The sequence below is a fragment of the Leuciscus leuciscus genome, assembly GCF_965113295.1.
Source record: "Leuciscus leuciscus genome assembly, chromosome: 16".
Lineage (NCBI taxonomy): Eukaryota > Metazoa > Chordata > Actinopteri > Cypriniformes > Leuciscidae > Leuciscus > Leuciscus leuciscus.
In genome coordinates, this window is record NC_138740.1 from 27,367,258 (window position 1) to 27,382,539 (window position 15,282).

General features: G+C 37.1%; 1 protein-coding gene across 2 annotated transcripts; it reads right to left on the minus strand.

The window, feature by feature from the left end:
- Positions 1-3,563: 3,563 nt before the first annotated feature.
- On the minus strand, positions 3,564-13,073 carry smarcb1b (SWI/SNF related BAF chromatin remodeling complex subunit B1b). 2 transcript variants are annotated; one of them, XM_082140268.1, is made up of 9 exons: positions 12,951-13,073; positions 10,872-10,983; positions 10,608-10,716; positions 10,154-10,291; positions 8,346-8,473; positions 7,610-7,776; positions 6,672-6,862; positions 4,106-4,237; positions 3,564-3,997 (listed from the first exon to the last, which is right to left on the minus strand). In XM_082140268.1, exons 1-9 carry the CDS (start codon positions 13,032-13,034, stop codon positions 3,958-3,960), a joined length of 1,101 nt encoding a protein of 366 aa, XP_081996394.1. In that variant the 5' UTR covers positions 13,035-13,073; the 3' UTR covers positions 3,564-3,957. The 2 variants fall into 2 exon arrangements, with proteins under 2 accessions (XP_081996394.1, XP_081996395.1); XM_082140269.1 differs by lacking the exons at positions 3,564-3,997; positions 4,106-4,237 and adding an exon at positions 4,244-4,686.
- Positions 13,074-15,282: the final 2,209 nt, after the last annotated feature.

Genomic DNA, 15,282 nt, shown 5'->3' on the forward strand with positions numbered 1-15,282 from the left:
ATTATCTGTTGTCTCGGCTCCTTTCAGAGATAATTTGATAATATGAATAATCAAAGGTTCTGCATAGTGATTTTGCTCCTAAATTACTTTCCTTTACAGCTTGTAATATTTTTCAGTGTTTTGTGTGCTTCTTCAACATCGGCCACTTTTATAATTTTTATGAAACTAACAGATTTTTTTTTTTTTATTGTTTATGAGAATAACATATTGGAAATTATTCACTATGCCTTCATTATTTTGCAACTTGTTTTTTTATATTTATTTATTTTTTACTCTTGTCCTTGACTCAGACTTTTATTTTATTGAGCTCAATCCATCATAAAGATATATTTTTTAATATATAAAAATAGTATTTGAAAACATAAATTTTATATTTAAAATATACTGTATTTAATTCTAACAATTTTTGGATAATCTACAATTTTAAATATAATTTCCACCACAGAATGTTATCAGACGCAATACATCACATGAAATGCGATGGGAATAACATTATGGTGAAGTAAAAAGGGCCAAAAGTGTCCATCCCACCCTCTCTGGTCTGGATCTAATATGTTCTATCAGAGGTTTTGGGGTGGAAATGGAAGACGGCTGTACCGCAGACCCTCCTGCCGAGACAATTCCAGAATCCTGCTGTCTTGGCTCGTTTTCAGACTGAAATTCCCCTTTCCCCCGCTTCTATCACACAGAGCAAATTTGTAACACAATGACATTGCAACATGATGACATCATTATTTCAGTTCCGTTTTATGTGAAGCATCTGTTGGCGCCATCCTTCGCCAAGTTAACACGTTTTGTAGGGTTTTACTTTAGTGACTACAGATGTCGGGCTTCTTTGGACGAAACGCAAACCCAGATTCTTGCGTTATCAAGGATTTGAAACAGAATCGGTTCATAATCGTGTTTACTAAATGGGCTCACCAGAGTCATGAGTGGGTTTGTGTTATTTTTCACGTAAGAAAGCCACTTCTCTTACCTTTATAGAAAGTCTTACACCAATTCTGATTACCGGGCTCTTTAACAGTCAAAACATTTCAGAAGCATTTTTGTGTTTCATGCTTTTCATTCAAGAGCCTCTAGTTCTGTTGATGCATATTAATTCCTCCAAAAAAAACAACACCACCACCCAGAACACTCTGGCAACTGACTAGCAAACAAACAGAACCCATTATATCAGTTGCTGAGTTAGTGATTTTTGCACACGTCAACACCACTCATGTTGTCATGAATTAAGACTAACTTTTGCAATATAAATAAAGCGGCATTGTTTTCTTTTTCAGTAGTCACTGAGGCCAGACACTGTGCCAGACGTCTTAAAGTGCTGCTGTTACGCATACACATACACATGTACTTGTTCTAAGAGTATGTTGTAAAACACATGTCTGCATTTTGAACTTGAAGAAGGACGTTTGCCTTCAGGATAAAACAAGCCTGCACAGGTCTAACCACAAGCATGCGCACACAGCTGACCCGATCAACCCCTGCAATATTTCTCTCATTAAATTAAAAAGCAGATTGTTTGTATGTTGACACATTTCCTATGAATCACAGAGAACATTTTAACTGAAAAACATGTGGCTTTTAATGATTGCTGCACAATAAACTTTTCAGAATCATGTCTGTCCCTAATCCTGATCTGATTAAAAGTCAACAGTCAGATTTTCAGTTTGTTAATCATGTACTGACAACCTCTCCTGATAGCTGATCTTCATAAGACTGGAATGTCCAATCTGTTTGTTCGAGTAAGGAGCTTCATCTCTTCATTGGGTCGTACTGTTATTAGGGGCCAAGCACAGAAAGGTGCATTGTATCTGCTAGTTTTCTTCTTCTTTTCTTCTCTTCCGATCTTGAGTCTATGGCAGTATGGTTAAAAGTTGTGAAATTTGGCACACAGATAGAGGACAGTCTGAACTTTAACCACAGCAATTTTGGAGTCTATAAGTCAATCCCTCTAGCGCCACCAACTGTCCAAAGTTTCACTTAATTTGTTCTAATAACTTTTGAACCATTATTTTTTTCATCTTATTCCTTGGCTCAAGACAATTCAATCATCTTCAGACCATACTGGCAAAAAGTTTTAAAAACCTTTTTTGATAAACCCAAACATTCTCGAATAACGTGCAAACGAATCCGACGAACAGCATGCCAAAATGGATGCAAGGCTTTATCTCTTGAGTCTTGGTACAAGCATGACCTCAGGCTACTTGAAGTGTTTCGGCACATGCCGTGAACTTACTCAAAAAGCTCTGCGATTAACGATGATGCGCTTCTTGATTATTGCACGTGGAATTCACCTTCAAACTTACAAGGTGATATTTGTCAAAGCTGCAATGTACATAACAGAAAAATGGCAGCATTTCTTTCCAAACCCATTCCGTTACCTATAGTTTGTTTACTGGTTTAAGTGAACAGTTTAAACTTGACAAACACAGAAATGCTGTGTCGGAAAAAAAAATGTCATTGTGGTTCAGCACTAGTAAGTTACTTCAGTCGCCTATTAGCCAAATGGTGTTTTCTTGTTATACTTTAGTCACACATAAAATCCCGTCACAGTCACACAGAGATGCTTGTGCTTTGGTTTTAGTGGTCAAGTGCAAGAAAGAAAAACATCCTAATAATGGAAAGACTTTAAAGAGTTTTAGGCATGCAGTAAACACATGTTCAGGTAAAGTTCCTACATTGCATCAGTATGTTCTATTTACATCTATTTTAAAGGTTTCAAATATTCAGTGAACAAATAATATACAGTAAAAAGTCTGAAATGGACCTATTGTTTACTCAATGTATGTTAGTGCTTGCTTAAAAGGATTCAGTAACTTTTATTTTTAAAAATGTCATTGATTCTTTAAGCGCACAACAAAGGTCAAGGTGGTTGGAACTCTACTGTATTTATTATTTCCATTACTTTTTATAGAACCACCAATTACATGTGCTGTGATAGATTGGCACAGGGTTATAGGAATGTATAATCTATCACAGGCATCGTCTAATGAGGGCATTCTGGATTTTGATTGAACTGCTTCCAGTTTCCATACACATTAAAGACACATCATCTCAAATTTCAAAAGAATGCTTTGGAAACTGAAGCAAACGGTCCTTTGTGCATGACGTATCTGGTTAAGAGAACAGATTCTGGGCCCAGCTGATGAACTAATGCACAGAATGAGACTACATATGACGGAACATTTAAACATAAATGACTGCTGAAACAGACATTGAAAAATGTATTTTTAAGCACACCAATATAAACCAAGACAAATTCATAATTCCCACAGCTTTAAAGCGAGGAATTGGTATGACTCAAAGTGCAACATCTAGTGAACAGTAGAAAAAACAGCATTCACTATATAAATTATATAATAAATAAGATTTTATTAATTTCCATGATTCCTGGAAATAATAATTATTGTTATTATTGACATTTAATTATTAAAATATTTTCTAATTATCATTTTATTATTTTTAGAATTACTTAAGAGGTTTTTAATGACTGAGATCATTGTACTTAATAAATAATAATAATAACATATTTATATAAATATATACACAGAGAACTATAAGAATACAATTTGCCATTGTCTTTATTTAAAAAAAAGCAAGTCAAGTTCATAGTATGCATTAGCACCTTTAACGAAAAACACAATACTCAATCAAACCTTCTCAACAATGTCCTGTTCTTACAACCAGACTAGACAGAGGTCTCTATAACTGAAGACCAGATAAACGGCAACGACAGGCATTCTAATGAGACGTCCCGAACAGCCTCCATGAGGTTGCTAGATCAGAGTTTAAAGGCCTGGTATTAAGAAAGTGTGTAATGCTGTGTGGGTTGAGGAGGTCAGAAGGCTGGAGGAATGTTATCTAGAGCTGTGTGGATCTGTGCAAAGGCCTCCAGCAACCCTGAGGCCACTCGAGAGACTGAGCTTATTGAGTGGCAGCATCAGTAACGTCTTGTCTTTACCAGGCCGGGGCGGTGTTGGCAAGTCGTCGCATACGCCTGCGAAATAAAAAAAAAGCAATAATATTCAGGTGCAATACATATGAATTCATATATATATGTAAAATAAATAAAAATGTGTCTAGTAGGCAAGGTCGAATTTGTCACCTTGTGTTTCTGTCCTGGTCTCTGATTTTCTTCTCCATCTCTGCGTCTGTCAGGGTCTCCAGCAGAGGGCACCACTGGTCGGCATCACCTGTGTTCCGAATGGCAATCTCAACCGTTGGTAATGGGTTCTCACTACAGGAAATGAGCCAGATGAGGTCAGAAGTGGACAGCATCACTTAAACATCATGGAAGACCAATGATGCATCATTGATGACCACTGAGGCACAAAGGTGATGACTGATATCTAGAAATACCTATTCAACTTTTGTTAAGAAAAACGGTTTATATAAATTGTACGATTTACTTTTAACCGTCATACAGATATCAAAGCCAGGCTGTGGCAGCACATGCAGGGGTCAAACAGAACAGTCTGTTCTGGCATCACTAGGTTTATGCTACGTCATTTTTAGGAGGAAAACTGAATTAGGCATTATCGGAATGTCAATATACAGGGACAAGCCCTGCAAAGATATCAAAATTAAGAAAATATGAAAGTACTCAGCTTCCCAGGGTATGAAACGTGGGGGGTAAGAGGGAGAGAAGATCAAGAAATTTTGAAGCATATTGACCTGAAATCAGACCTATTGGAACAGACAGTGGGAGAAGCAAACAATTAGAAGGTTATAGCAAAGCAAAAACAAAAAGCAATGAAGTTAATCACAAAGAATGAAACAAAAACTCAGTAACATTTTAACTAAACCACAAAGCGAATAATGTGCCATTTTCACCTATGATCTACAGACAGCATGATCTCATGGTGAAAATGTAATGCTAACTGGTTACGCCCCCACAAACCCCAACCTCTAAAAGGCAAAAGTAAGGTTGCAAGCCATGCAAGAGAAAAGCAACTGAATTATGAATCATTATGGAAGCAAAAATAAATGTAGGCTGTACTGCAGGGAGAAAATGTAGTTACTTTATAACCAAAGGAGGAAAGAGAAACACATAAAACTACTTCAGGGCATAATAAAGAGAAGTCACAATGCTTAAACAGTTGTCTGCCTGCTGTCGGACAAATAAAAGAGAATGTAAAGGCCCAGACCGCATTAAAGATGGTCTCAATTTCGTGGCGTAAACAAGACATGCCATGTGTTTGTGTGTATATATGACCACGTTATGGAAATTCCACTTCATACGACCTTCTATAAATCATTGTTTAAAATGGAACCGGGCCCAAGACATCTCTACAGACACACAAGATATAGATACAGGTCAAACAATACAGTACAGCACAAACAAACACAGATATCAATGTAAATATTACATGCAAGAACACCATACATGTGAGATACGCTACCGTCCCATGTTTTTTTACTTTAAGTCTTCTCTTACGTTCAATGCTGCATTTATTTAATCAAAAATACAGTAAAACAGCAATATTGAGAAATAATAATAAAACAAAAAATTATTTTAGAATGTAATTTTTTTCCTGATGACAAAGCTGAATTTTCAGCATCATTACTTCCATCTTCAGTTTCACATGATCCTTCATAAATCATTCAAATATGCTGATTCATATTATTATAAATGAGGAAAACACTTGTGCTGCTTAATATTTTTGTGGAAACCTGATGTATTCTTTCAGGATTCTTTGATGAACAAAGTTCAAAAGAATTTAAGACAGAAATTGTGTAACAAATGTCACTTTTGATTTCAACTTATTGCATACTTGCTGAATATAATTAATTTCTTTAAAATATATATGACTTATTTTATTTAATAAGTTCATTTAATTTTTTTTTACTACTAATTAACTTATTACGTCACATTTTTTTTTAATAAATACAATCCTCTGTACTCATCCATAACCATTGTTTTCACTGCACTTGTTTGTTGCTGCTATGAGTTTTATAGTTTGTTGCTTGACAGTGATTAGAATGCCATCCCAGACACATAACCCATATAAACATCTTTCTCACTGGTAAATAGGTTTTTGTGGCAAGTGGAAAAAAATTCAACCTACACGCAAAGAAGTTGGATCATTGTAAAGGCATGCATAGTTTCTTTTTTTTATTCTTCTGCGAAAACTGTGAATAGGTTTTTAGTCTGTTTACAAAATACCTACTGATTATTGGGTAAATTCCAAGGCAATATTACAGGCTAGGGAAATAATTCATTCTCTGCCTTATGACAGTGAAGTGGCGGTATAAATACTAAAGAACAAATCATGTCTCAACAGTGAGCCGCAGAGGGAAAACCACAGCGAGTCTTCCTTTACACTCACTCGGTTTATAAATGAGTTTGGAGATCATGACAGCACATATAAATCATGGCAAGCAGTGATTTTGAAAACAAGAAACTGTCCTAAAATGACTCTACGGGGAATACAGTGTTTCTAGAGGGGATTGTGCATCAAGCCACTTCATTTATTGCCTACTGCATAAAAATGGACCATCATCATCCTGAAACTGAAAGCCCCAAGGCACATGAATTTTCTATCAATAGTTTTCACAAACTGTGAAGCACTGCTTGACCATATGAGAAAGCAAAAGAATAAAAAATTGAACTAGAACTCAAACTGATGTTAGAGGGGAGCCAGTATTGGAAGTGTATGCGTGTTGCCCACCTGAAGGCGTACGTCCTCTGGTGCCAGCTGAGCTGTCCGCGGATGCTGTAGGCGATGGTGGTGACGAACTCTCCTCCGAGGCCCAACTCAGAGCAGAGCTTCAAAGCAAACGTTTCTGGTGAGTTCTCCTTCTCTGACATGTCCCATTCGAACTGGTCCACCAGAGAGATGTTCCCCACATGAATGTTTAGCTGAAAGCACAATGCAGGTCAGCAATGGAATTAACTAGGGATGCACGATATATCAGCCACCATATCATTATCGGCCGATAAATTTTCATTTTTAATATTATCTTTATCGGCCCAATAAGAAAACTTGGATGATATATTAAAGCTGGTAAATAATGGATTATTTCCTTCAGCTGAGACACTTCAGATGCGCACTGTTCGCCTTGATGGTTTTGAATTGCTTGAAATATGATTGGAATCACTTCAAAAAGGAAAATACAGTTAAGTGCAAGATGTGCAGTGCAAGTCTGTCATATAGGCTAAGGCTACATAAAATTATAATGAGAATATCATTATATCATTACTATCATGACCTGTTTTTGTAGGCTCTCAAAAATTATATAAAAATTTGGATTTAGATTTATCGGCCAACATATCGGTTATCGGCTTTTAAATATAAATAATTATCGTATCGGCCACGATATCGGTGCATCCCTAGAATTAGCCACATGCATTATGATTGGCTTTCAACATACACTAAATTTACACTGTTCGTTTTTGGGATTGACAACCGGTTTCACTGACAGGTGTGAGTCTCAATGTCCCACTCACACAGCATCTTACCGTAACGCCTCGAATACTGTCTGTATGAATGTGCAATGGGAGGCAAGCCTGTATTCTCTAACCAGTAACCACAGTGACCAAAGTAATATCAAAGATGTCGACGTCCAAAAAACGGAAAATGCTTTTGGGTACTACTGTAAAACACACCTTAATGATGACCCTCTGGTCTGTCTGCTCATCCAGAATGCTGTCGGTAGGGTAGGACTCGATCTGCTGTCTAATGGCTGAGGCGATGGCAGGGACGAAGGCGAGAGGATTCAGGTCCAGGTCATCACACAGGATCTCAGCAAACATCTCTGGAGTCATAAGTTTCTCTGGAGATGCAAAAGCAGACACTTCTGCACTTAAATGTCTTTAGCATGAATGCATCTTGCATTCAACAGCAAAAGAAAAGCAAAAACATACACTACCATTCAAAACTCTTAAGTCAGCTTTAAAAAAAAAAAAAACTTTTATTCAGTAAGGATGCATTAAATTGAGCATTAAAGTGCCATAAAGACTGTAACAAAAGATTTCTATTTAAAAAAAACGCTGTTCTTTTGAACGTTCTAAGCATCAAAGAATCCTGAAAGAATTGATCAGTTTCCACAAAAATATGAAGCAGCACAACTGTTTTCAACATATTATTATTAAAAGAAATAAATGTTTCTTGAGCACCAACTCAGCATATTAGAATGATCTCTGGAGGACCATGAGACACTGCAAATGAAAATATACTAAAATATATAGAAAAGTTACTTTAAATCGTAAGAATGTCACAGCATCTAAAACACACACAGACAGATTGTGTCTGAACTTCATTTCTTTATTAAAGTGAGATTAATAATGAGAATGAGAGTTTTGCACCTTACTTTAATGACTATTTTCTATTTTGCTGCCTTACCGTTCATGTTCCAGGTGAAGGCATCTCTGAGCTTCTGCCCATCAATCTCCATGTCCAAGCGGATAGGCACCAGGACCTCTGCCTGGGATGCATTTTCGTGGATGACTGCCGGGTCGTGGTCATCGAAACTATGCATTGAAAGAAAGCAGAGACCCATAAACACACTCTAAAATTAATTAGCACCATGTGCGCAGCATGTGCTCTTCAACTCCACACCAGGGCTCTGATTCTGAACAACTGCCCACATTTTTCCTTCATGTCCTGCCCTTTTCTGACACAACAAATGCCTGAAAGTTTAACAACCTACATATGTGATTATTTGAGGGATTTAAAATGCTTGTCTTGTAAGTAATGACAGCAGAATGAAGTTGTTTTGGAGCACTGCTTTAAACCAACAGCTGGCTGGTGGCATTCTAGTCTGAACAGTCTCATTTAAAGCCAATCATTGACATTTACCACAGTCCTCAGAAGGGTATGTTGAAAAATTGCAAGGGCCATTACATTCAGCTAAATATCCCAAAATGACTTCCTCTTGGGATAAGATGATGTAGGTCAATTGAGGACCTAAAAACACAAATGCATCGGGCTAATTTCGGTTTGTCTTAAAAACTGGGACTTTCTGAGCGTTTGAACCTTTATCAGGTTATCTTTTCGTGTAGGAAATGAGGAAGAAGAAAAGGAAAATTAGCCTATCAGGTATTTGCTTTTCATAACAATCAGAAAAGATTCTGTCAGCGATAAACAACATAACCTGAAAGAACCTCTTCGCAATAACAAGCCAGTGTTTTGGACTATTGCCTCATCTGCTGACCCAAAACAACTAAGTCATGGGAAGTATATAGCGGAAATGTGGTTTGGTTCCTTCATAAACATCCTCTGGTTCGATATTGTCCTGATAACATCATGCATTAATCAACAGTTGCTTAAATAATTATCCAGAGTTTTACATTTCTTAATTATATTTAGATTGAGCAACATGCCGATGATTGTTGACAGGTCAAACCCAAGAAATGTTTAAAGACCTGTGAAATGGCTTGATGAGCACATTTTCTTTCCTGTGTTGACATTTTCCTACGGAAATATTTTAAATGGAGGCAGACAGCATCAAATTGGCTTTGTTTGTACTTTAGAAGTACGCAAGCATATACATTACCAATCAAAAGTTTGTGGTTAGTAAGACTTTTTAATCTTGAAAAAATCCTGGAAAAAATGCATCACGGTTTCCACACAAATATGAAGCTGCACAACTGTTTTCAACATTGATAAGAAATGTTTCTTGCGCAACAAAATCAGCATTTAAGAATGATTTATGAAGTGTCGTGGCAATGAAGACTGCTGCAAAAAATTCAGCTTTGACATCACAGGAAAAATTACATTTGAAACTATAATCATATAGAAAACAGTCGTAGTAATAAGTAGTATTACTATTTATAATTAAATTATTATTATACTAACATTTAAGTAGTAGTAATAATTTGCAATATTACTGTTTTTACTGTATCTTTATCAAATAATTGCAGCCTTGGTGAACATAATACATTTAATTATTTTAAAAACATCTTACCAACCCCAAAACTTTTGAGCAAGTTCAAGTTCACTTTATTTGTATAGCACATTTACAACAGCCACTAAGTTGACCATAGTGCTTTACAGAACAACCCGATTAAAAGATAGTAAAATATGTATGTTAGTACAACATACTTATGTATGTTAGTGAATGTTTTTTTGTTTTGTTTTAAAGCTAACAGAAGTGGACGAAAAGCCATAAACAGAGTGTGTACTTGTCAAACTCTCATTACTCATATTACCATAATGGAAATGTCCTTTTCTTGTCACGTCCCATTCGGTTTCTGTTGATAGTGGTGGAACAAGGCACTGCGTCCAGGTGATGGGAGCTGTTGGGTAGGGTGGGCACCCATTGACTGCTCCTCTTTGCCTTCTGCTCCCTACATTTCAGATACAAGGTTACAACAACAAACTCCAACAGAAAATTCTCTTTTTGGGGACATACATAGTAAATAAATATACATATATAAACACGTAAAAAATTATTATAAATAATTTATATAGAATACAGATATAAAAATCTGCTATAAAATACTTTAAAAAAAATCTATTCACAAAACTGACTGGAAGTGTCCATATGTGTATTAATAAAAACAACCCCAGTTGATTTGATGCTGTATTTATTATATTTTTATCACTTCTTGTTCTCCATTTAGACCTGTACATCACATAACCGAGGACCACCAGACTCCTCACCTGAGATACGCCGGCGGCTCTGTGCTGATGGACACTGCCTTGTACTTCTCATCATTCCCCTCGAAGATCTCCTCACATTCAGACGCCTTCAGCAGGGTCACACTGGTGGCTAAAGTTGTGGAACCATGATTTAAAACAAAAAGAACACTGCACAAACTGCTGTCTAGAAGCAGGACTAAGGGACTATGAGGTAGGTGCTGCTTACAGGTGCTTTCTGGACCTAAGACTTTGAAAAGATCATTCAAAAGGAAAGGAATCACTTACCGTGTGATGATGCTACAATCTTCTTCCGCTCCTCCACGGATGCAAGGCGTCTCCATAGTGACGGGTACCGCTTATACAGAGAGCCTCTGAACATGCGCAGGTAGTTGCCAACCTAAAAAGCAAAAAAAAAGTAAATACTAAATGTGTTTAAAGGAAGACACTACACTGTTTTTTCATTCACTGGTCAATTTTGAGATTTTGGGCTATTTTGTTCCCATAACATGACTTTGATTCAGACTAGTGTCTGATGTATCATTTAACTGGTTTATCTAACATTTTACTCCTAAAGATATAGTGAATTATTTTTCTGGCTGTCGACAGTATTTTCTCGTTTTATAGAGTAATAAAAAGAGATATCCAAAATCCCCTCGGTATAAACCTTTAAATTATTTCACCAAAATGAAACGTGAATTTTGAAACTGGCTTCATCCAATGTTCAGATTTCTGTTCTGGAAATGTAAGAAAATGTATGCACTTTAATGCAATTAATGCATATTTAATTCAATAATGCCTCATTTGCATATTTAAACAACATTTCAGAAAACTTGTAATACAAAAAGAAAAACTGTCTTAAGATTGATCACCTAGTAAGTTTGATGATATCTAGTTTTTACACTTTCCACATGTGGGGTCTTGTCTTAAAGGGTTACTAGTTCCCCCAAAGATGAAAATTCTGTCATTATTTACTCACTCTGTAAGACTTTCATTTATCTTCAGAACACATTTTTTTCTAAGCTTTCTATCCTTCCATAGACAGCTCCGCAACTGACACTTTGACGCTTCAAAAAGTTAATAAAGAGATCGTCAAATGAATCCATACGAATTGAGCGATTTAGTCAAAAATTTCTGAAGAGACTCGATCACTACGCTATATGGTGACCAGATTGAATTTAGGCTTTTATTCACATATAAACATTGATCAGTGAACATCAACAGAAGCTCAACCGAACCTGCTTGGCGCGCAAGAACAAACCTCTTACGGAGGCTCAAACGTGCTGCGTAACACACGAGAATGAACCTCATTAGTTCTTGCACATCAAACGAACATGCTTGAGCTTCCGTTTACCACAACTGATGTGTGAGTTGATGAATGTTTATGTGAATAAAAGCCTAAATTCAATCTTTCCATCATATAAAACAATCGTCTCTTCAGAACAGTTTGCACTAAACCGCTTTACTAACATGGATCAGAGATTAACAATCTCTTTATGAACTCAAAGTGGTAGTTGCGTAGCCGTCTATGGAGGGACAGAAATCTCTCAGATTCCATCAAAAAGATCTTCATTTGTGTTTCGAAGATGGACAAAAGTCTTAGGGGTTTGGAACAACATGAGGGTGAGTAGCCTAATTAATGAACGAATTTTCATCTTTGGGGGAACTATCCCTTTAAAAGAAATGCATTGCTGTATTCGCAAACACATACTAGCCTACTCTTACTATCTCTGCCATAGAAAGATGTGCTAAAAATAGTAAGAGTAGTGTACTAGTATGCGTTTCCGTGTGCATGGAGTGTCAGAGTATAATGTTTAAGTCAGTTGAAAGAGTTTTAAAATCATTCACACTCATGTTATTCCAAACTCTAGGTCACCATTCACTTTCATTGTGAGAACAGAAGCAATGAAAGTAGATGGAGACTGAGGCTGTCAGTTCTTAACATCTCCTTTTGTGTTCCAATGGGGGAAAGCATAAAGGTTTGGAACAACAGGGGTAAATAATCACAGAATTACTTTCTGTGTGAACTCACTTTAACATGTTTAACATATTATTGAAATGAAAAACCGCTATATTTATAATGTTATCTGCCAACTTGTCTGGCCCAAATATAAATATCGCAGTTCAAATCTGACTTTTATAGATCGGAAAGGCAAGTGCTTCACTTTATAGAGAAACAGGGATGATTGCAAGCTCTATTGATCATTTAATCATTCATTCATAACGTCGATATGCAGATGTCAGCATCTTTAACTGGCAACAACCAACAAAGACAAGTCAAAGATGTTTTAGTGTTAATACGATGGCTACAGTAATGCATATCAGGTGTAAAAATACGCACAAATCTCTGTGAGACAGAAAACGTACCTCTGAACCTATCATGTAAAAATCCTCATCTTCCTCGAGTTGAAATTTTATTGGTTTTTGTCCAAATGTTTTACTCAACGCCATCTTTGCGAACACAATGAGCGACAACGCGCATGCGTATAAAGGAAGCAGCGAGGTGGGAAGAGCTCATGCTCTGGGGCGCAACGCTGCAGGCGTGCAGTAATGCCTGCTGTTGGAGGACACCTCACTGGATATGTTACAATACTAGGAACCCCTAAAACAGTCTACTTTTATACGGAATAATGCAGTAGGATATTTATTATAAATGATTAAAAACTGAAACTAAACAAAACTAGAAATGATGCCAAGTTGGCAATAAACTGAAATTAGTTTAAAGGGGACCTATTATGCAAATTCACTTTTACATTTAAACATAGTTTTTTTTACATAGTTTGTAGGCACTGTGTGTACACACAACCACCCTATAATGGTAAAAATCCATCCACTCTTCTTTTTTTCTTTCATAAGCAGTCTCAGAACAAGCCATTTGAATATTCTAGCATTTGTGATGAGCATTTGTGATGCCCACGACTGCTGAAGGACTCTGCCCTATTAGCATAGACCCCGCCCTGAGTGAATTGTACACAGTCCACCATGTTTATCTCCTCAACAGAACATTTAACAGTTAGACTGGGTAAACCCAGCCTGATCTGCCGGCGATTTGATTTTGCCCTGCAGCTCAGGCTGGAAACCGGTACATTATTATATCCTGCTTCCTTACAAATTTGAGGGGACCAATCACAAACTGGCTTATCCACCTGGCGCGCTATTGGCGGGTTTAATCCAATCCAATTCCTTTTAACCTCTCGACGATGCGCAATGGCTTCTTTAGTTTAGCAAACAAATCGCTTGAGTGCGTTCATGTTTTTTTTGTTTTTTTGCACAACCTGCAAAAATCGCTCGATTGCCATTGCTGCTTCTGCAAACCGCGGATCAATGCTACAAACCAACACGTCTGTTGACACATTTCCTGCCTGGAGTTTTCGCTGCTAAGTACAGGTGCGTTCCATTCGACCGTAAGTGGACTGCGAAGTGGACTTCACAGGGTATTCCGCCATCTCAAGTGAGGTTCCAATCCGAAGGGAGTGAACATGTTCAGTTCGAAGGGCACTGCGCACGGCATAGGGAATAAGGGAACATCGATACATCACTTCACAGGAAGTGGAGAGCGATGATCACCCAACTGTCATTGCCCGCACCACGTCATCACCAGTCAGAACGGTCATAACTAACGTAACTAACATAACTATTTTTCTTTATTTTACTTTATTTACCTCAGGAGTGTTTACTATACGGCTGTGCGCGGGAAGAAGGCGCACGAGACCGCTATGCAATTATATGACCATTGATTAAAAACACATATATACACATAGTTAACCAAATAAAAGTTTATTTTCATATTGCATGACAGTTACAGCAGGGCTTCAATTCTGTTAATAGTCAAGTAATAGCAGCAATAGTCAATTAAAGTGTATAATAAACATACGTTTTTCATATAGTACTGAATGTTTTTTTTTTATTGTATAGTGTACATATTTTAAATGTGATAGTAAATAAAAATTAAAATATGAATGTAGTCCTATATATATTTATGTTATATCATAATCTGCGCGACCCCGTCGTTGACTTTCTTTAATGACGTTTGCAGGGCGTTCCAAATGAGCGGTTATTGTCAGTGAAGTGATGGGGGGAGAAAATGGCGGTGGTGTGAGTCATGCGGGAAGAAGGAACCCAAGAAATAACTCCAAAATTTACAGAAAATCCTCATACTCTTCATTTATTTTTCAGTACTCATCAGAAAATCCTATGTGGTTTTAGTCTTGACCGACTTGGACTATTTTTGTCGATATTTATTTATGGTCTCATGCTTTTAACATTGCATGCTATGCTAACACACCTTGACTTGCTATGCTAAGATCTGAATAAGTTTATAAAGTTAGAACTGCTGTAGCCTACACCTTCTAAGTGAAGTGATGCCAAAAACCAAGCGCCAGACAACAGCCATGACAACAGTCATGGAACCAACTCCCGACGTTGGAGCGAATGTTATTGTGGCTATGGATGAGCTGGAAGCGGCTGATTATCTGCTCCCAGATACGCCATCAAAAGAACCAGCTCCCAAAAAAGGCAGGTGCAACGACAATTCTGATGAGCTAAATTCAGCCATGGCGCTTGCCATCATCTCGTCTCTCAAGACTGTAATTAACGACAGAGCCGACATTCTCGATAAAGGTATTGAAGGTCTGAAAACTTCTGTTGAATTTCTGACGGATGAAATGAAAGACATTAAATGTAAGGCTGAACGCACTGA

Bases quoted from the DNA above. Each gene is read 5' to 3' on its own strand.
- smarcb1b (XM_082140268.1), bottom strand. From the start codon at position 13,034: ATGGCGTTGAGTAAAACATTTGGACAAAAACCAATAAAATTTCAACTC. The intron at 6,863-7,609 runs GTGTGTTTTACA...TTGTGCTTTCAG, and splicing joins ACCAGAGGGTCATCATTAAG to CTAAACATTCATGTGGGGAA. The intron at 3,998-4,105 runs GTGACAAATTCG...TTTATTTCGCAG, and splicing joins GACCAGGACAGAAACACAAG to GCGTATGCGACGACTTGCCA.